This window comes from Podarcis pityusensis, assembly GCF_964106645.2.
Source record: "Podarcis pityusensis genome assembly, chromosome: 6".
Lineage (NCBI taxonomy): Eukaryota > Metazoa > Chordata > Lepidosauria > Squamata > Lacertidae > Podarcis > Podarcis pityusensis.
In genome coordinates, this window is record NC_138030.1 from 19,823,120 (window position 1) to 19,844,419 (window position 21,300).

At 40.9% G+C, this 21,300-nt stretch overlaps 1 protein-coding gene across 4 annotated transcripts in view; it reads right to left on the minus strand.

The window, feature by feature from the left end:
* Window positions 1–2,066: 2,066 nt before the first annotated feature.
* Window positions 2,067–21,300, minus strand: part of ARFGEF2 (ARF guanine nucleotide exchange factor 2) — a 50,745-nt gene continuing 31,511 nt past the window's right edge. For 2 of the 4 annotated variants that reach the window (XM_081010982.1, XM_081010981.1), the window contains 18 exons: window positions 20,543–20,690; window positions 19,986–20,085; window positions 19,346–19,386; window positions 19,079–19,248; window positions 17,445–17,596; window positions 17,161–17,333; window positions 16,189–16,349; window positions 15,294–15,424; window positions 15,063–15,192; window positions 14,455–14,590; window positions 13,064–13,202; window positions 12,323–12,377; window positions 11,955–12,069; window positions 10,722–10,852; window positions 9,827–9,995; window positions 8,695–8,833; window positions 7,735–7,852; window positions 2,067–6,570 (listed from right to left, as the gene is read on the minus strand). In XM_081010982.1, the coding sequence (XP_080867108.1) occupies window positions 6,394–6,570; window positions 7,735–7,852; window positions 8,695–8,833; window positions 9,827–9,995; window positions 10,722–10,852; window positions 11,955–12,069; window positions 12,323–12,377; window positions 13,064–13,202; window positions 14,455–14,590; window positions 15,063–15,192; window positions 15,294–15,424; window positions 16,189–16,349; window positions 17,161–17,333; window positions 17,445–17,596; window positions 19,079–19,248; window positions 19,346–19,386; window positions 19,986–20,085; window positions 20,543–20,690 (2,385 nt within the window). In that variant the 3' untranslated portion in view covers window positions 2,067–6,393. Of the gene's footprint in view, window positions 6,571–7,734; window positions 7,853–8,694; window positions 8,834–9,826; window positions 9,996–10,721; window positions 10,853–11,954; window positions 12,070–12,322; window positions 12,378–13,063; window positions 13,203–14,454; window positions 14,591–15,062; window positions 15,193–15,293; window positions 15,425–16,188; window positions 16,350–17,160; window positions 17,334–17,444; window positions 17,597–19,078; window positions 19,249–19,345; window positions 19,387–19,985; window positions 20,086–20,542; window positions 20,691–21,300 lie in introns of those variants that run through there. The other 2 variants (XR_013987909.1, XM_081010983.1) reach the window with 2 other exon arrangements.

Below are 21,300 nucleotides of genomic sequence, written 5' to 3' on the forward strand. Positions count from 1 at the left end.
TGTACCTTCGGCCAGGGTTGCCACCTGTCCTGTATAATACAGGATTGTCTCGCATTTCAGTATAAAAAGCGACGTCCTGTATTGATACAGTTTTGTCCTATATTTCAGGTCTTCTCTCTGCCAAGTTAGGGATCATCTCGCAACTGCATGTGTTTGAAAGGATGTGTGAAAAAGGTCATGTATTTAAGCTCTGCGTAGCCAAGCACAGACAGATTTACAAGTTCATGTATGTGCGGGGGTGGGGGTGGGTTATGTGTGTGACAGATTCCAGCTTCCTGTTAGGCTGCAATAGATGGTAATGGATTGCTTTGAAGTCACTTCAGTACCAGATCTTTTTTTTTAAAAAAAAAATGCCCTCAACCGCCCTCCCTGTACGTTGCCAGAATAAAGTTGGCAACTCTGCTTCAGACACACACATAATAGGAGCTTTTGAACGTGGATGAGGAAAGGAGATAAGTGGGAGGCTGTCGTGGGAGCGCACACGATTGACCATGACATCTAGCTCGTGTTTCCATCTGTGCTAGAAAAGCTTTGGTGTCTGTGTATCACTGCTGCCAGCTGCTGAGCGTAACTGGTATAGCACCTTCCACCCTTTCCATAGGGACCCCTCCATTCAATCCATTCAATGCACATGATTTCTGCTCATGATGCTATTGCGGCAGTTATATGCAATCCCACTTTCAATACTTCTTGTGCCAGCAGAAGTTTTGGGGTAGTCATACTGCTTCGTTTCTAGTCCCTGCATATCCTGCTGAAATAATGTAACTTCATACTGTAAATGTGTTGCGTTTTTTATTTTATTTTTTTGGTCCCACGTTAGTTGCCCTGGAGCCCCTCTGGACAGCAGTAATGTGGTAGTATTGGGGAAGCATCACAGAGTAACTAATAAAGCAGAATAAATCCACCACTAAGGCATTATTATCATTATTAGCAGTATACACCTGCAGGAAAACACCAGACCAGGATGGGCTTTTCTTTACAATGAAGCTTTCAGAAAGCTGCAATAAAGCTTTCAGAAATAGGACAATTGTACACCAATTGCTGGCCCTGGGTGGCTACTGGGTACTAGCAAAGCAAAATATTCACTATGCTTATATTCCATTCTCTTGGAAAGCTCTGAGTGCTTTATATGGATGGGGCAACCAGGGTTCTGACCAGATACTGCTCATGTGCACAAACAGCAGCTTAACTTCAACAATGCTGCAGGCGTCACATGGTCACTTTGCAGTGCTGTAGTCAGCAGACACTTTGAAAACAGGACTGAAATATTTAACTTCCGGCTACCTGCTGCACGTTGCTCCAAATTTTATACATACAAAAAGGGCACATGAACATGACATGTAGTTGCATGCAACTATTGGCCCTGGTTTATATTTATTTATTCATTCATTCATTTGATATATATATATATATATATTTAAAAACTACAGCAGCAGAGGTTGCAATCTTCCTTGGAAGAGCAGCAGCAGGGGACTGAATGGTTCTGAAAATCACAACTACTTTTTCTCTTGAAAAGGAAAAAGATGGTAGAACTGGTGCACTTTTGTCCATGGGCAAAACAGTTTACAATAAAATTATGTAAACGTAATTGTACATGTTTATACCAGGGGTATCCCTTTACAGCAGGTGTAACCAATGTGGGGTCTTCCAGATGTTGTTGAACTCCAACTCCCACCAGCCCCAGCCACCACTGGGGACATTAGGGGAGTCTGACACACTGCAAGGTGCTGGATAAGTAGATCCTTGTGTTGCAACTACTGACACCACACATAGGGAAGATCCTTGAATAGAAATCATTGCTATGAACGTATCATTCTTGACTGGATTGGGTGACGCATAGCAAGTTGTTCCATCGATCTGACGGTATTGATACACACTTTGGCTGGTTCCAGACAAGGTGTTTATTGTGGAATGAGTGGGTCTCATTCACTCAAAATTTTACAAGGGGAAGTGGACCAGACGGTATCAGGCATGTTATACCTCTGTTTTCCTCTATGGTATCACCCCATCCGACTGGATACAAATAGTTGATGTAAGCTTGAAATCATTACATTTGAAAAAGAAAGTTCATTTTTAAACTTTTATTTACCACCTGATTAAAGCATGGAATACAACAGTATTATACATAATATTTTTATGTAAAAAACTTTACATAGCTTTTCATAATTATATAATTATTCTGCTATTCTCTCAAAAATGTATACATCCATCGGGCAAGGAATGCTTTTCATTAACTTAATGATATTAAATGCACTTCATAATAGAAGATCTCTTAAGAAAAAAAGTAGCTTGTAACTAATTTTAGGCATTTATATAGGTAAAACATTTTGCACAAAGTATATTTTATTTAAAGTTGCAAAGAGATATTCTGGACAAAATGTCAAGACATTTAGGAACTGCACCTCTCACAAATTGTTTCAAGCCAAAGATCATATCATCTGATTAAATGTTAAAATAAAATTTGGGGGCAAATTTCACTGGCCATTTTACACTGGCTTACGTTATCTTCAAACACGATTGTGCTAGTGGTAAGCAAACTATCCTTATAAAATGCAACACACAAAGATTTAAGCAAACTTTATTCCATCAATTTTGCTCAAAAAATAAACCAGCTTGTGTGCAAATATGCAGGCTTAAGACATTTGAGCCTCAGTTTGAATTTATACTACAGACCTTTAACATACAGGAGCTGTACTGGACTTTTGTTCTATCTCTGGTTTAGAATTTAAATAAATAAACTTAACTTTCAGAAATGGGTGCAAAAATAATAATAATAAAGCTCCATAAGACAACCCTCGAACCCTTCAGGACATCTGTCTATGTTAACCGTTTTTCCTCACCTGTTTACTGTAGAGTGCGTCTTCCAAATATTGACTACATGTAGATTTGTACATCTTGTCAGACTGTATTCTACACATTTTACTGTGGCATAACTTACTTTCATCAGTTTAAATGTCTCCAATTGTAAGAGTGCTCTGTGGGCTACTGTAGATACAATGCTGGACAGCCACAGTTTAAAAAGAATATGAGCAGGCTTTGTGTGTTCTTATCTCCCTTCTCCAGTTCCTATTCCTGCTGCCCCATTTCCCAATTCATAGTTTAACAATGTGTCTGCATCAGGAATAACCAGGGTTAATGCTAACCAGAGCTTACATCTTAAAACTGTTTGAGAAGCAGGTCTGCAACCTCTGGTTTAAGAGGAAACCTGATGACTGTTAACCACGAATGCAGACAGTATAGTGGTAAAGCTAAACCATGGTTAATGCTGATAAGGACAGAGGGTAGGAATTCATACTAGAAATGGGAGGAAGGGGCCTGTGTTTTGCATGTGTCCATGGGTCACTCCTGATCTCTAAGTTATGGTTAACAGATGGGCAGAAATATGTACATAGGACCTTACACAAACCTCTAATCCTACATTGGATCCAAGACACAGAATTCTGCTGCTGACCTGTACCAGCTGAATCAAATTTCATGTGGATCGAAGGAAGTCTATAGGAGGTACTGTGTTTAGTCTGCAGAATCTGCTCCATGACCTGCACTCAAATGAATTGCTGTGAAAGCAGCCAGAGAGAATTCCTATCACTGTTACGATTGTCTGTGGAGTTTGGTGCTGACAAAATGGAAAGGTACACTGAAGCCCATAGCCACTGCAAGAACACATCCAGACATTACATGTACGATATCAATCTCCACAGATCTAGTACACACACACTTTCAGGAACATCTGGAGTAAGGCTATTATGGAGTCTCTCTCTCTCTCTCTCTACACACACACACACACACACACACACACACACACACACACAGATCATATGGTAATCTAGATCCCCGCCTCCGCCCCTCCAAGTGTCATTAAATTAAAGTTCAGCAATTTGAAAATGTAACTGTTGACTGCTAACAGCTTACTGAAGGAAACGAAGTCATTTAACACTAAGGCTTTAAAAGGTTCTAAGTTGTATGATCAGAATATTATCTATAAGCTAAGATCTCACATATAAAGCTTCTTCGTATTATTTTACATTGCAAAGTTCTGGAAGATACTATTACAGTCCCAAGGGTATTGCACTTCTCTTTCAGATTCTGAAGCAGCTGTAATGTTGCCATGCTCTCTTAATAAAAGACAAACAGCTACAACTTTGAACAGGTAACACTTGACAAAACGGGGTGGAGGCCAAGCTGCATTCATACAATGTATTAATAGCAGAACCATAGCAGTGGAAAAAATAAACAGCTCAATTAAAGAATATGTCCAATTAAAGAATATGTGGATGTAAATTTATATATTTATATATAAACAATAAATGACTTGGTACACAGTGAAATACATATCTATGCTGCAAACTTAAAAGTTGAAATTTCTTTCAGTTTTGAAGAAAGTCAGACTATTGTTTTTTTCACTGTGGCAAAATGCCACCACAATCTTTTAAAATAAATTACTCACATTTCTGTCAACGTACTTCATATGAGACAAATGCTGCAGCTCTTATGCAAAAAAATTCTTTGGTAGAGAAATTAAACGTCAGAAACTGTTCTTACTTATATTAATGACCAAACACAAATATAAAACGAAATTAACTTGAGATAGAGAAAGAGAGCACCAGTATTTAATAAAACAAATCCAGCCGTCAATTCTGGTTCTCCAAAAACCGCAACAACTTTGGTTGAGCTAAACAGCCAAACTCAATTTACAAAGCAAAAAGTTCCAAACACACTGAACCCCAATCACATTTCAACTCGGGCGTTATAATTTTCAATGGAACTTCAGGAACGCTTGCTTAGGATTGAAGCCAACCAACTACCATTTCCCCACCCCCAATTAAGTTAATACTTTTACCATTCTTATTTGCAGATATGGGTAAGTACAAAATATGCTTAATAATACTCTTGCGCTTGCATTTTTTAATATATATACACATTTGGACGGAAACAATTCCCTTCCTGCCCTCTTATGCAAATCTTACACTCATATCAGAGAGTTGAAATACAACTAAACAGGTTCTAGCCTGCTATACCTTACAAAACTATTTCTTCTACTAGGCCAAGAATACTAAGACATGGTCTTACAAATAAGCAAAACAACTCTACCCCGCCCCCGACCCAAAGTCAGTAGAGCCAATAGAACTGCACTGATAAAACTGCAAGTTTGCTTCCTATTGCCCCTAACAAACAGGATTTCGTCACAAGTACATGTGCACTTATATTAATAAATCAAGTGGTCCCAATAGGAACCAGACTCTTCGCCCTCATACAACTATTGACAATAAAGTACTAACCAAGCCATTAAAAACAACCGCAACTCACAATTCTGCAATAAAAATAGAAATATCTTAATGCACATTAAAGATAGACTGCTTCTACCAAAATGTTAATCTATATATTATTCAAAAGGGGAAGGGCTTGACCAACTGCTATACATTTTAATTCATTCAATGTGCAATTCAAATATTAATTCGAAAGTTTCATTTTGCCATTTCCTCCATACGAGTCAAGAATCAGAAGAATTTTCAAAGATATCAAGCTTCGTGGTGCATTCAAGGCATGAGAGATTTAGTAATGGGATTAAGAGGCTCATGTGTAATGGTTTTCTCCTGCTACATTTCTCCTGCGGGGGGTAGTATTTCCTTTGCAATACTGTATACTGCAAATTATTTTCTTGATACAGATCTAGTATCAAGGGTATTTACTTATGATGAAAAACAATGAAGGTCCAGGCCAACACGATATGCCGCAGTTCTGGGAATGATTTACCACACACATTCTGCAACATGTAAGTTGGCAGGGAGGGTGATGAAGATCAATATCTCTTTGGATTCTTGCTAGGTTGTTGGTTATACTACCGCCCAACTGCCATCTTGCTATGACGTTGCAGAATAGACAGCACCAAATCATTAAAACAAAAAAGCACCCTGTATTCACACAGAGGTTGAATCCACCCAAATGGGGGCGTGGGAGACCAGATATCCCAGCATGATTTTCGGATGAATTTATGCCCTCTCTTAAATATTTATTAATACATTTGCTAACATTACAGGCCTATATGAATATATTCGGTATTATCTCATTTTCCATTCATTCATCATTTCCAACAGATTATGGGCAATTAGCTGAAAGGCATTAAGAAGGAGCCATTGCAAACAACAGATTTGAAGACACAAGCTTTGTGATAAGAGTGACTTGACATTTACTGCATTAAATTGCAAAATGCTCAACAGCTATTCTTATAGGGAAGCCAGATTTTTTTTTTTAAAGGAGACAGTTTTCCTTTAGAAATGCTATTATTTTGATCTGTTCCAGTGGTTGTTTCATCTTCTTTGAGTACAATCTCCCTCTCTCTGCATCCATTCTTTGAACTTAGCACAACTCAAGCTTTGGGAAAGAGCAGTGATGGAGCTACCATGCAAGCGAGTGGGTCCCCGTCGTCCGCAACTGTCCTTCAGGAATCCAGATTTTGAATACTACACCTATGCGCAGGAAAAATTTCCGCAGTACCGCTCGGAGCTCTGGGATAAGGTCAAACTGCATTATCTCACACAAGTAGGGGTAATATGTTGAAGCATGTGCTTTGAACTTGGAAGACAAAAAAAGGGGGGGAGTAAGATTGTTTTTTTAAAAAGCAAATAATAATAATAATAGAAGGAACCGAGTTCTCATAGTCAGACTATGGCAGGCATCCCCAAACTCAGCCCTCCAGATGTTTTGGGACTACAATTCCCATCATCCCTGACCACTGCTCCTGTTAACTAGGGATGATGGGAGTTGTAGTCCCAAAACATCTGGAGGGCCAAGTTTGGGGATGCCTGGACTATGGGGTAAGCAACATCTAGGTTTGGAAACTGCATGCCTCTTGAGGCCGCCAGTTTCTTACCTAACCAGAACAGCCAGTCCAAGCAATTTTCTTGACTGAGTCAAAGCAGAAAATGCCACTGCCCTTCAAGTTAAGGTTTGTCTTAACTTAAGGCCAGTCAAGTTATCCCATAAGCAACTTTCCCCTGCTCCCTGGGATTTAAAATAGTATATATTAAACAGTTACCTATTCTGCTATCCCTTCATAGCTTTAGAAATCAGCTGCCTGAGGTGGCTATCTCCACTCTGCCTAATGGTAAGGCTGGCCCTCCAGCAACCAGAAATTCCCCCAGGGATCAATTTATTATAGAGGTGGCCAGTGAGCAGTGTTTCCTAAACTTGAGTCTCTAACTGTTTTTGGACTACAACTCCCATTATCCCTACCTACCAAGAACATTGGTCAGGGATGATGGGAATTGTAGTCCAAAAGCAGCTGGAGACCCAAATTTGGGAAACCCTGCTTTTCTCATTCTATGTCAACATGTAGCAATATTAATAATTTTAAAAAAATCTTCAAGTTTTAGGCTGCAATGCACTAAGCACATAACACTGAGAAAGTCCATCTAAGCCATGGGTGGCTAACCTGTGGTCCTACCTGATGTGGTTGAATTCCAGCTCCCACCAGCCCCATGCATTCTGCAACCCCAATCGCAGAGTTCCAAAACAGACACAGCCTCTTCTTTTACAGATATCCATGCCTGAGTTGGAGAAGGGCTAGCACCACCACCACATGACCTTGGGGTGTGTGGCCAGAGGCACATCCCTGAAGCCACAATTTAATTGTGATGCCCTTTCATACAATGTGTGTGTGAGAGAGAAAAGGGATACAGTTTCATGTTAAAGTGTGAAAATAATGTGCATGAAACCAAGGTGATAATCTTTTCTTACCTTTTCATCACTGACTTTTAGTGTTTTTGTTAGAAGTAACAACAGGAGATTGGTCCAGGCCTCTCGGTGGCTTTCTGAGTTCACGGTGATAAAATAGGCCAATGCCTCACTGCACACACTAGAGAAAGATTATGTACCCACTCAATACATAGAAAAAGGAATCGTAAGCAAATGGAATCAACAGGTGTTGCGGTCTACCCTCAAGCCTAGCAGTAAACGTGGAATCTTGATAGGTTTCACTTCAAATGGGAAGAGGAAAGTGACAAAACATTCAGTGGGCAGGATTCAACTAACGCAAGACGGGGCTTTTCCCTCCTCTGCTGCCACTGCACATACACCTAACCCTTGAAACTGACTTGGAGAATCACAGAGTGGCAGAAGAGGAAATGGGGAATTGTTCCATCTGCAAGCAGAAACGCTTCTACTAATTGGACCATTATCACAGTGCTATACTGAATTCCTCTCAATGTCTTTTTATTTCATTATTTGACCTTTGTGTTTTCTATTTAAAATCACCCGGCTGAAGCTGCAAGTGGGCTTGGAAGTATTGCAGTTCAATGTACAGATGGGTGATTTTCTTTATCTGGTATCCACACAGGCTGTCCAATGTCATTTATGAATAGGATTATCTTTTCACTCTCTGAACAATTTCACCTAACTAACTAGAAGCAACACTTTGCAAAAAGCACACTGAAGCCAGAGTCAAAAGCTCTTTTATCAAATGGTGTGGAAGGGAAGAATGGCCTGCTCCAGGTATCAGGTTACTTTCACAGACACATTCCAGGATGGTCTTAATGGAAGGCCCAGATTTGAACACCCATCACTTTTTATTACCTTGACTGAAATTAATAGGAAGATTAGGGGGAGGCATTCCATACAGAAACTGGAATCCTGCAGCCAAAAGCAGTCAATTGACTGGGCAGCCTAGTAACATCTTTAAAGGGTAGAAATAATGCTTACTTCAGGAGTCTCTCTTGTATAGCTTCCCAGGAGTCTCTGCGATTTTCATCAACGTACATTCGGAAGAGGATTCTCAGACAGCAAGCCAAACTGCTGGTTTCTTGTTTTAAAAGATTAGGCTTGGATTTACCCTTGAACCCTAGAAATCAAGGACAGCGATATAGCTAGATAACTATATCTGCATGTCTGCTCCAACTCCAACAGATATGCATACATACAACTTTTCTAAACTGTGAGGTCCTAAACACACATTTGGCAAGACATGTATGCCTTTGAAACCACATGCAGGTAAACACTATTGAAGGCAGAGCCATTTGGAGAAAGGAAATGTGCAGCATCACTTAAACCCTGAGACTTCTTAATGCCTCACTTGGAGCCTGACTCCACATTACACTTAAATGCCCATAGTTACCACCCAATCACTTTTAAAAGTGGGGGAAAAAATACAATTTTAGGAGTAAGTGATTAGAATAGAAAAGGGAAAGGGGTACTTAACCCTTCTATATGTATAAGGTTTACAACAACCCAAAATATGACATGCTCCCTCTGTACCATAAGGACAAAATAAATGCCATTCGCTTTGGCTTCATTTCACTGAATCTGAGCCTATCTTCTGGAATCAAATTTATGGAACTCCTACATGATGAACGGATATGAACAGCTATTGCATACTGTGATCTTCATACGAGGCAGGGATGGGAAACCTGTTGCCTTCCAGAAGTTATTAGGCTACAACTTCCATCACTCCTTTACCACTGGTATGCTGCTCGGGGCTGATGGAAGTTGTTGATTCCCCATCTTGATATAAGATCACTAGCAAGGTAGATTTCTTAATTGGATTATAATATTCCAAGTTATGCTTTTAACCTCAAAATCAAAATAATAAAATTCCATGTTATTAGATCAGGTATGGTGAATCTGTGGCCCTCTAAATATTGCTGGATTGCAGCTACCATAAGCTCCAGATAGCATGACCAAATGGCATGGATGATGGGAGTTGAAGTCTAGCAACATCTGGGGAGCCACCAGTTCCCTGAACTGGATTCATGTACTAGACCTGCAATTTTTTGCTTACACTGCTTTGAGTATATTTTTTAAAAAACCCTTTGTGCACCACACACTTGGTGTTTACCTGCTCTCCACAGGACAGTTCTTTGTTCGTAATTTGAGTTAAAAGCTTTTGAAAATGAATGGGACTCCTGCAAACAGTCCAGCAACTTGAACAGGTGTTGGGAAGACATGTATTTGTACATTCCTTGGTCTTCAGTATCAATGTGGATGTCTGTTTCTAGTGTGTCCCTCTAAAATGGAAAATCAAGTTACAAGAAACATTGACTGAAGGAATAGGTGTAATCATAATTTTTTTTTAAATCAGAGTATATCACAATTTCCAAGCGCAATAGACCAATTTTGGTATCAGTCCAGTGCACCTGGATGCATCAGTTGCTATCCCACCCCACCCCCCGCCACAGCAGAGGGCACATGCCACAGTTTCTGGTATTGGTGAAAGAAGTGTCATTATTCTATGCAGAATCACCATGAATTGATGATGCCTCCCAGTTTGTGGGAGGCAAAACCAACAAAATCACAGATGCACAGGTAGAATATGTGCCAGTTGCTCCTGGATGCAATTAGGAAATAAATGTAGTTCTGTTACTGGAAATGTAATCTAAATTTCTCTCTGGTTCACAGCAACATTTGTCCCAGTTAGTCGGCACATCGGGTCTTCTGGAGAAAAACAGGGTAGTATCAGTTTCAGGGGTATCCTTCATTTTCACTGATGACTTTGACCTATCTACAATTGTTCAGTAGCAACACTTTGTTTGCTCACTTCATGCTCTTGTCAGACAGAGGAGAATGCTAAGCCTCTTCAGCTAAATTTAAGGCACTGTTATAGCGGGACCTCGCATACAGGGCAAAAGACTGTCAGGGCACAGTTCACTCCCCGTCTTCCATACTAGCTGATAAATGTTAAACAAATGGGAAAGTCAAGATGTGACTCTGGAGAAGGATGTGAGGTTTCTTACCTGAGCGGCAGCCATATGCTCAGCATCTTCCTTCTTGCTCGTTGCTGGGTAAAATACTATGTTATCAATGGTCTGTATCAATTCGAGCTGCACAACACACTTAATAAGGAGGCTGGCAAAGAGTTTCTGGTCTAAGAGAATATCAATATGATAGGTCTTAGTTTCAAAGTAATTTGGCTGTATGCACTAAAAACTGGTGTAGCCAAATATAGGTACCCTGATGTCATTTTCCCCTGGTCCCCATCATCCAACAAGATTCCTTTCCAAGCAATATTCTGTGCAATATTCTCTAGCAACAGGGAACCATGGATTTCATGAGCTACCGTGGTGCCAGTGAAGATTACTATCATCCCTAGACTAGCACCATGCCATTGATAAAATAATACTTTAGGACTGCCCTGAGACTTCCGGGTACAGTGGTGCCCCGCAAGACGAATGCCTCGCAAGACGAAAAACTCGCTAGACGAAAGGGTTTTCCGTTTTTTGAGTCGTTCCGCAAGACGAATTTCCCTATGGGCTTGCTTCGCAAGATGAAACGTCTTGCGAGTTCTTGCGAGTTTGTTTCCTTTTTCTTAAAGCCGCTAAGCCGTTAATAGCCGCTAAGCCGCTAATAGCCGTGCTTCGCAAGACGAAAAAACCGCAAGACGAAGAGACTCGCGGAATGGATTAATTTCGTCTTGCGAGGCACCACTGTATAGGGCAGTATATAAATTCAATAAATAACATCAACAACAGAATACATTTTCCTGTGTAAGTAAGATAGCAGACTTTTGTGTCACTGCTACATGAATGCTCCTTAAATTGAGATTAACCAACCAGCATAATTTGACCTGGAAAATGGGACTGTAAACCTCTCAGAGGTTATAGATGATTATTTGGCATATGAATCCTGTTAAGAAAATGTCAAGAATCTATGAATCCCATCGACCCAAGCTCTTAAAAAACAACAACCAGCAATAGGCTGTCAATGGATGTGGGGTGCCATTTCCAAGGCTCTTGCACAATGCTACAAATCTGGAAACAAATTTGTACACAAGTTGGCAGCAACACTGTAGTTGAGGCTAAGAACTAATAATGCCTGTATGCAGATGGTGCTGAAAGCAGAAAGGAAAATCTCAGCAGCCCTTCAGCACAATGGGGTGGTGTTGCTTGCAAGGGGACTTGGCTGAGGAGTGGATAGCCTTCAAAGACAGATGATAGATAGATGAAGAGGAGATTGAAGTGCAGACTTACTTGAATAAGGGCCACCTTTCCAGCTTTCATCTGTAGGATTTGAAAACTGGCTCTGCCCCCTTTCTGAAGCATTTTTATCTATGCTGCTTAATGACTGGCGATCTAGATCCATATCCTAGAAGTAAACAGGAGCAATTCAATAATAAATAATAAATAATATATTAATAATAATAATAATAGTTTAAAACACACCCAAAGATACACATTGCTGCTACTAATATTTTTATTTGTTAATAAATTTGAGTCTAATGAATGTTCTTGCAGAAAACTCCTGTTTCCACATTAAATGTCTATAAACATGAAGCCGTCACATACATCATTTTGCGCACATTTTTTTCAGCTAAGGAATGGGTAATCAGAGCACTTACCAAGTGCTTTTCAGATGAATCATCTTCCATTCCTGCTGGTCTCCATGTCAGCAAGCTTCAAGGAAGAAAAAAAATTGATCAGAAACGTAACCTACCATATTTTCCGCCCCATAGGACGCACCGGCCCATAGGACGCACCAAGTTTTTTGGGGGGGAAATAAAGAAAAAAAAAATTATTTCCCCCCCAGGTGCTTGTGGGGCCGGCAGCGGGGAGAAGCACTCTTCTCCCCGCCGCCCGCCTGCAGACCAGGTCCGGGGACAGCGGGAAGACGCACTGCGCCTCCCAGCTGTCCCCGGAGCTTGCGGGGCAGGCAGCGGGGAGAAGCGCTCTTCTCCCCGCCGCCCGCCTGCAGACCAGGTCCGGGGACAGCGGGAAGACGCGCTGCGCCTCCCAGCTGTCCCCGGAGCTTGCGGGGCTGGCGGCAGGGAGTAGCACACGTCTCCCCGCCGTCAGCCTCCAAACCACATCGGGAGACAGCGGGATGGCGGCGTTCCGCCTCCCCGCTGTCCCCCGACCTTGTGGGGCTGGCGCTGCGGCTCTCCTGAAGCCTGGAGAGCGAGGGGGGTCGGTGCGCACCGACCCCTCTTGCTTTCCAGGCTTCAGCGAAAGCCTGCATTCGCCCCATAGGACGCACACACATTTTCCCTTCATTTTTGGAGGGGAAAAAGTACGTCCTATAGGGCGAAAAATACGGTAATTTGAAACCGCTTTAAATATTCTGCATTTAGAATTATACTCACACATGAGGAATTGTAGTTTTGAAGATCTCTAGCATACAATTGCAAGTTTGGTCCCAGACTTCGTGACTGAATTTCTGCCCATTTAATATTACCAGGCTTTCTAGGCAGTTGGTACCCGATCGAGCCAGCTGTTCATTATCTGCAGAAAATGAAGAACCAGCTTAAAAAAACAACAACAATTCTCATCTACGCAAAATTAAAGAACATTCACAGTGACTACAGACACACAGTGTCAGAGATCAATGGTATTTATAAACCACCTAACAAGAATGACTTGCAGTCGTTTAGCGCTTATTCTTACTGGGAAGTAGTAAGTCAAGGCAACACTGCAAAATGAGACAATGAGATGGAGCAAATGTAACATTATACGTATATTGTATTCTTTTCTTATCTTCCCCTCCCCAGAATATTTCCTCCCCACCCATGATTCCCTCCTATATGCAGTGATGTAAAACCATGGTTAACATTAATCATGACTCTTAAAAACCAAAGCTTGAAGGCTATTTTAAACCACAGTTTTAACGCCTGGTAAAAAGGTAAAGGCACCCCTGACCATTAGGTCCAGTCGTGGCTGACTCTGGGGTTGCCGCGCTCATCTCGTTTTATTGGCCAAGGGAGCCGGCGTACAGCTTCCGAGTCATGTGGCCAGCATGACTAAGCCGCTTCTGGCGAACCAGAGCAGCACACGGAAACACCGTTTACCTTCCCACCGGAGCGGTACTTATTTATCTACTTGCACTTTGACATGCTTTCGAACTGCTAGGTTGGCAGGAGCAGGGACAGCGGATAGCTGCCTGAAGCCCCCGGAGCACAGCGGGAGTTCCCTGCGCCCCGGGGGCTTCAGGCGGCTTCAGTGAAAGCAACGCGAAGCCTCCGGAGTGCGGGGGGGAGCTCTCCCTCTGCGCTTCGGAGGCTTTGCGTTGCTATCGCTGAAGCCAAGGAGCCTGCATTCGCTCCATAGGACGCACACACATTTCCCCTTCATTTTTGGAGGGGAAAAAGTGCTTCCTATAGAGCGAAAAATATGGTACCTATTCAGGTTGACTAATTTAATATCTTAAGTAATGATATAATAAGAATAGGAAAGGAAGTGAAATGCAAAAAAGTAAAATTTAATTTTGTAAACCATTAGGAGGGAGGGAGGGAAGTCGTTTAGGCTCGGTTGAGCCAAGAGACTTAATAAGAGGACACGATGTTACGTATTGTGATTATATGTAAAATTAATAAAAATTATTTTAAAAAAACAAAAATGAATTTTACTAGGTAAAAACTGCAAGCTGATGCTTAAGTGGGACAAACTGAATTTAGAAGATTTGAAAAATTAGAAATTGAGAGAATGTGACCAATTCATCCACCCAGAGAATAAAGTGACATGTATGTAAATAAGCTACCTTGTTTTACACACCAGTGTAACTGTGCAAATATGTCAGCAAGAAGAATCTCATTCAAAGCTTCATAGAACTGAGTGAATACATCACAGATTGCATAAAGTGCATGATTACATGTAGTAGTCATCCATTCAGATTTCTGTCAAGAGAAAAAGCAGGCCTTGTATTTTTTTGGGAAAATACTGCTAACTGGGAAAAGTTCTGATTGAATATTGAAAAGCACAATAAAGCTTATAAATTTAAAGGCTGCCTCCATGTGTTCCCTCTTTCTCATTGTAAAAAGGTAAGACTGCAAGCTCCTAAGGATAGTAACTTGCCATTTTTTGTTTATGCTAACCCAAGAAGCACCATATACTGTACGTAGCAAGAACTAGACTGCCTACTGAAGCACAGAGTGGCCCAATGTTCTTGCTCAACTTGGGCAAGGCACAAGGACAACATGGAACATAAACCTTTGCCCTTGTAGCATGCTACCTCAGGTAGAAAAGCCTCAGGCTCTACAATTCCAATCCCCCCCCCCAAAAAAGGAATAACAACATCCCACTAGATCAAACTTTGACTTCAATTTCTGTTTTTAATATTGTTTGCTTCTATAAAATGGCTTCCAGTACCTCTGTCTGCTGCTCTGGAAGCTTCATGTTATCAAATATCCTAAACACAATTCGAAACAGATCTTGCCACCAGTGTTGTTCAAAGGTATGGCCATAGCTCTTCATGATTTCAAACATAACCGTTAGGCCTCTACAACATGGAAGGGAAAGCAGTAATAAGACAATACAAGTTAACAGGGAAAAACATTAATAACTGGGCAGAACAAAACAAAAAAAAAGATGTTTCATTACCTCGTCCGCACATCTAGCTTGCACCGATTGATGATACAAGAAAGTTCAAATAAAATGGGGAACCAGCCTCTAACCCAAACTCTGTCCCCAGGGGCCACATTCATGTCGTCACTTGTGTACTCTCTCAAAACCTGTGAATAGACAAGAGCTGGTAGCTCAGTACAAACACTTAAGCCACTCAATCAGGTCTTGTTAAAGAATAGAGAAATGCAAAGAAAAATAGCAAGACAAAACACACTTTAAAAATGTTTCGCGCACAAGCAAATCGCTCCGTAACCTCACAAAAAAAATAATATCCCTCCTAGTGGGACATTTTTCTGCCCAAGCCACTAGGCAAAAATGGTAGATTCCCCATTCATATTTAATTTGAGATGTGGGAGGAGGAAGGAACTAAGATTTGATAGAGAGAGTTGCTGGAATATAATGGGTGCCATCCAACAAAATCATTCTCAGAGTAGGTCTGTTAAAATCAATAGGCTGATGTCAATCATAATGTTATTCTGAGTATGATTTAGGAAGCTGCTACCCAATCATAACCAGTGCAGGCTTAATTTAAAGCAGGTCTGTGGTATGTTTGTTATTACTAAAATCATTTATAAAATCATTTGATACAAATTGGTCTTTCAGTTGTTTTTAAAAAAACAACTACAAAATTGGAACACTTTGTAAAATCAATAAAATCCAATAGCACAAAACGGTAAAAAAGAATCAAACAGTGGTCATAAAAAAGCAGTCAGCATATCCAAAAGGCTTGCTGGAATAGGGTCGCCTTGCCTTGTTGCCTAATGGTCTTTAGGGAATGAGGAAGGTAGACATGCCTGGGAGTGAGTTCCTACTGAAAATGTTTTTAGGCCTCTGAAAAAGCACAGAAATACAAATGAGAGGAGGAAAGTACCTGAGGTCTTTCTGAAACGTATTTTGCACAGTAACGAATAAGTCTAATTGCTTCCATACTGGTGTCTGGAAAGGCAGCATTACAGGCAAACTCTGATAAACATTTTACGGCATCCTGGAATGAATCTATTGCTGCAGGAAAATGCTGTTGAAAAATATTGGCTGTGGAGGGAAATGTGAAATAAAAACAAATCACTATTTTTGTATTTCTGCTCTGCTTTAGAATACAATTGGTATACAAGTACATAAGCAGACCAGGTCAACAGGGCTTGGAGTTACATTGCGATACAAACATTTGCCCTTCTATATAATAAATGCTGATTGCAAGATGGTTGCAATTCTAGGAGGTGACCCATCGCACCAGGCCTGCACAACTTGCATGAGTTATAGCCCATCACAAAGTCCAGCAGCTATTTATGGTGGTCCAGTGAGGTAAGAAGGTGTGTTGAAATTTATTGCAATTGCAGCGGATTTCTTTTGTCAGCAACCTTCCACTGCTAATCCAATCAGTCTTAAAAGGGAGGAAAGCCATCCAGCAGAGCCCAGGAACCCATACAAATCTGTGGGCAAGGCAGGGATTTCACCTAAGGGTAAGCGGAGATTTATAGCAAGCCTCGCTGTACCAGAGCTGGTGTCACACAATGTGGGCAGTTTCTGAAAGTGAACTTGTTTGACACAACTACATCATACAATGCTTTCAGTGAGCCTACAGCTGCAGAAATTTCAAAGTTGTGGGCTGCTGGATTCTTTGTTCTCATAAAGAGCTTTTCAATCCCTTCTTAAAATGTGTTTTCCTTAACAGCAAAATCAAGGAGCACCCCCCACCCAGCATTTTCTAGAAGGTAAAGAGAGGGAGAAATATTATTTGAAGTACATGTGAGAAATAGAAATACTACAAGTCATTGTTTCAAAATTTTGAGGTTGGTCTCTACCATCATCATTTGGCACATTAGTCTTGCTGAAATTTACTTACTAACTATATGTCCCGTTGACTGGAATGCCAGCTCCACAATATTCCCATCATGATCAGAAGCCGCTTGATGAAATACTGCGAAGATATTTTTCCACCCTGAGCGAATATTAGCAGCTTGAGAATTTACCATCTGAGCAATGCAGCGTATTACCATATCTCGAATTGTAGGAGACCTGAATAAAAAAATAATTACTGACTTATTTGTGGTATCGTGTATGATGAGGCCAGAGGAATCTGCACTGGCATAAAAGAACACATTTACATTTCAAGTTATTAGGACGAACCTGTTTTTCTTCATGATATGCTCAAATGGCCTCAGAAAGTCTTTCTGAAATCGAAAGTTGGCTAACTCTCCCTTCTCAAGGAACTTCATTGACAGCTGTCTCAATGAATCAACCGCAAAGATGGCCACGTCTTCATTAGGATTGCAACCAACCTATTAAAAAGAGAAATGGGCATTCTGTCAGAAGAAGTGCATATCCAGTGAAAATTGGACTACAGTGGTACCTCAGGTTAAGTACTTAAATCATTCTGGAGGTCTGTTCTTAATCTGAAACTGTTCTTAACCTTAAGCACCACTTTAGCTAATGGAGCCTCTTGCTGCCACCGCTGCACGATTTCTGTTCTCATCCTGAAGCAAAGTTCTTAACCCGAGGTAATATTTCTGGGTTAGCGGAGTCTGTAACCTGAAACGTATGTAACCTGAAGCGAATGTAACCTGGGGTACCACTGTATACAAATACAGCCCTGCAACCTGATTGGTCCATAGAACAACGACTGGCATGATGCCGCTAACAAGACAGTCAGAAACAGCCTGGGGCAGGACTGGGGAACCTCAGGCCCTCTGGGTCTCTCTATTCAGCCACTGGAACTCTTCCTAAGCTATGCCACACTTCCCAGGCAACCTCTCCTTCACAGACCATCCCTACTCAGTGGCCCTGCTCTAGACCCTCCTTGAGTACTTTTGCCAGGATGGAATGCAACCCACTACGAAAAGGTGTAACTCATGCCCACTGCCCCAGCCCCTTTTGCCTCTGCCCATAGCTGGCATGTGCCCCCTAAAGATTGGCCGTGGGCAGAAACAGGCCCCCCACTCCCACCCCGATCAAGGTATTCTCAAAATACATCAGTCCCAAATCTTTGCAGAGTATCAAAATGAGCTTGGCAGTAAATATCATCAATCGGAATAGTGTTTGTTTCCCTGTAATTTTGTTTATGATCAAGACATAAATCCAGAAACTTTGAGCACAATTATGACAAGCCAGTCATTAAGGAAAGACACGTGGTAATATAAAAGGCTATATATTTTAAAAAGAAGGAAAAAAGAAATGCAGACTCTGTATCGCACCCAGCCTGTTTGCGCTGACAAGGAGCAGTAAGGGAGAAAGCTAACTGTCCATGCTTGAAAACAGGAAGTCCAACCACACCCTAAAGGGCTTTCAACTTCTTAAACTTCTTGTTTCTTCTTACAGGCTTAACACATTTTCTTAACACTGTTCCAATTTCATATTTGGGATCATCTAAATTCCAAGGCTGTGTGACTCATGAGGTCTGGCCAAGAAATAAGTCATGTCCAACATAAATTGGTGTCTATGCTAAAAATGGTCTGTAGTTTTGCCCAAGTGCTGCACGTCACCTCCAGGCCCCTTGGAGCTTCCTAATAACAAAGGGTGTGCCTTTGCAGAATTGCAGTTTTGCCAGTCAAGCTTTATATAGGACCTGCCAGCAATATTTTTCTACCTAGTAGTGTGGGCAGAATGGATTCCAAGTCCATCTTGTTCAATCTAAGTCTATATTTCATTTTATGCCATCAGAGATTGCCATGTAAATTTGATGGGTCTTGAAATGAAGCAGTTGTGTGCATGCTAACCTTGGTGTTTGAACCAGAAAGGGAAACAGGTTTCAAATGCTGAAATACCTTATTGAAATGATCTCCAATGACGTGCCATATCCTGGACCACTGCAGCCTAATTCTGTTCATGTTGTAATAGGAGATCTCAACAATCTTCTGCAAGCTGAACATGCGTGGATGGTGAGGGGAAGCTAACTCATCCATGGAAACAGCACACAACCACCGAACGAAGTCCACTGAAAATTTTGAGACCAAACATGTCAATAAGCCTGAAATGGTACAAAGCAATTATTATTTGCCTTAGGGTATTCCCCCCCCCCCCAACATACATACCTATTGCATTTCCATCCAGTCTGGTTGAACCTGTAAATATTCTATGGGATAAATTGAGATATAGAGTTAATTTTCAAGATGCAGAACATTTGGGAAAGCCCATTACTGTACATATTATCGTAAATTTATGTGATGCTAGAATGAAGAAACTGTTTTTCCTGATGGGGCTCAAGGCAGCATACAGAAAAAATAGGAACTGTTAAAAGCATAGAAGAAACAATAATTAAAAACAATTAAACATTGATAGAATTTAAAACTATATGTATATGTGTAAATGTATATATGTGTGTATATAAAAATCATTCCAATAACTGCAATAGGAAAGTCTTCACTTCATGCAACTCCAAACTAATTATGGAAGGGAAAAATGTGCCGTGCTGTTTTTAAGAGGGGCAGGCCAGGAGCATCCAACAATAGCAAAGGCAATTTCTCTGCTCTCAAGTCCCAACTTCTGATCCCCATTCAATCCCTTTCTTTCATATCTTTAACTACTCTGCATCAGAGACCAGGAAACTGCTAATTTTATAAGCTTGAGTTAAAATTATGGTTTTATCTAAAAACCTGTGCCACAGCCTGTTGTGATAATAGTGATAGTAAGCCTTTCAATATTTCTTTTTTTTTTTAAAGGTCACTGTAATACCTGTCTACTGCCACCACCACACTTTGCGAACTGGTTTCTCCCACAGATTCCTGAATACTGGCTATTTGCCTTCTATCAACACCTCCGCCAACGAAGTTACCTAGTTAGAAAGAAACCAACAATAATTGTTAAATCTAACATGAAATATATTACCAATACCAGCTGAATTATAGACTATAAAAGCAAAGGAACAGGCTCAAAGAATAACAGCATCTAGCGGTCTGAGAATTCACCCACCAAAGTGGTCCTCTTATAAAATACTGTATTGTATGTGATACAATAGTTAAGGAAAGCTTTATTTCCTGTTCTCAAAATGACATGAATATATATATCACCCCGCATGAGCTATATATGACTAATCATCTACCTTTGTTTCTTATTTCCAAACCAGCAATTCAATAAGCCACTGTCATTAATTACTTTAAACAGGGGGTCTTGAAGTTTAAAGCAGTCTGAAATCAAGAAACAGGTAATTTGTTATGATGACAAATGCCTTTATTTCATTAACCTGGATCCTTAGGCATGAGAACAGACAGAGTCAAGGCTAATCTTCTCACCTAGTCCAAGACCCATGAACTCTTCTCCTCCAGATGTGAAGCCTTTGAGGCTCCCTTCTCTTTCGCGCCCAGATCCAGACAGGTAGCGTGTTTTAACCCCAGTCCCTATGAGCTGTGCTAGTTCCAGCTGGCTGATACATTTCAAGATCTAATGAAAACAAATGCGCATTTCAGTAATGAAGTCAGCAACTACAGATTGCAGAACCAAGAAAATACCTCCAATGCAAATGCCACACTCCACATCGTCAGACACATCCCATTCACTTCTAATGCTAAGGAATTGCTGTGCATGCACTTCCACTGCTCCACTTCAAAAACTGCAGTTCTGACATATGTATGCAATCCAGGCGAGATTGTCCAATAAGCCAATTCCTGTCTACTATGGATGGCTGCAGCTCTTTGGGTTCTCAGCCAAAGGAGTTTCCTACCCGATCATTTTAATTGGAAATCCCTTCTTCCCCAAAGCCACAATCCCTTCTTCCCCAAAATATAGCTCTTGGCACATTGGCCCAATAAAGTCATGGGGCAGCAGGATTAAATTTGCAATGCTATTTCAGGACCAGGTAGATTAAACCCATGGAATTACAATCCACCTAATATATAGTTGGGCAGGTAGAGAGGATTTGATACTTCATTGTGGGTCCTCTGTCTAGCAGACAGAGCCAATTAGCACTTTAAGGAAACAGATAAGCCACTTTGAAAAGTGGAAGGCAGTTATGGAGAAATAAATGTTTGGTTTCTTTTGACAAGCCTATCTC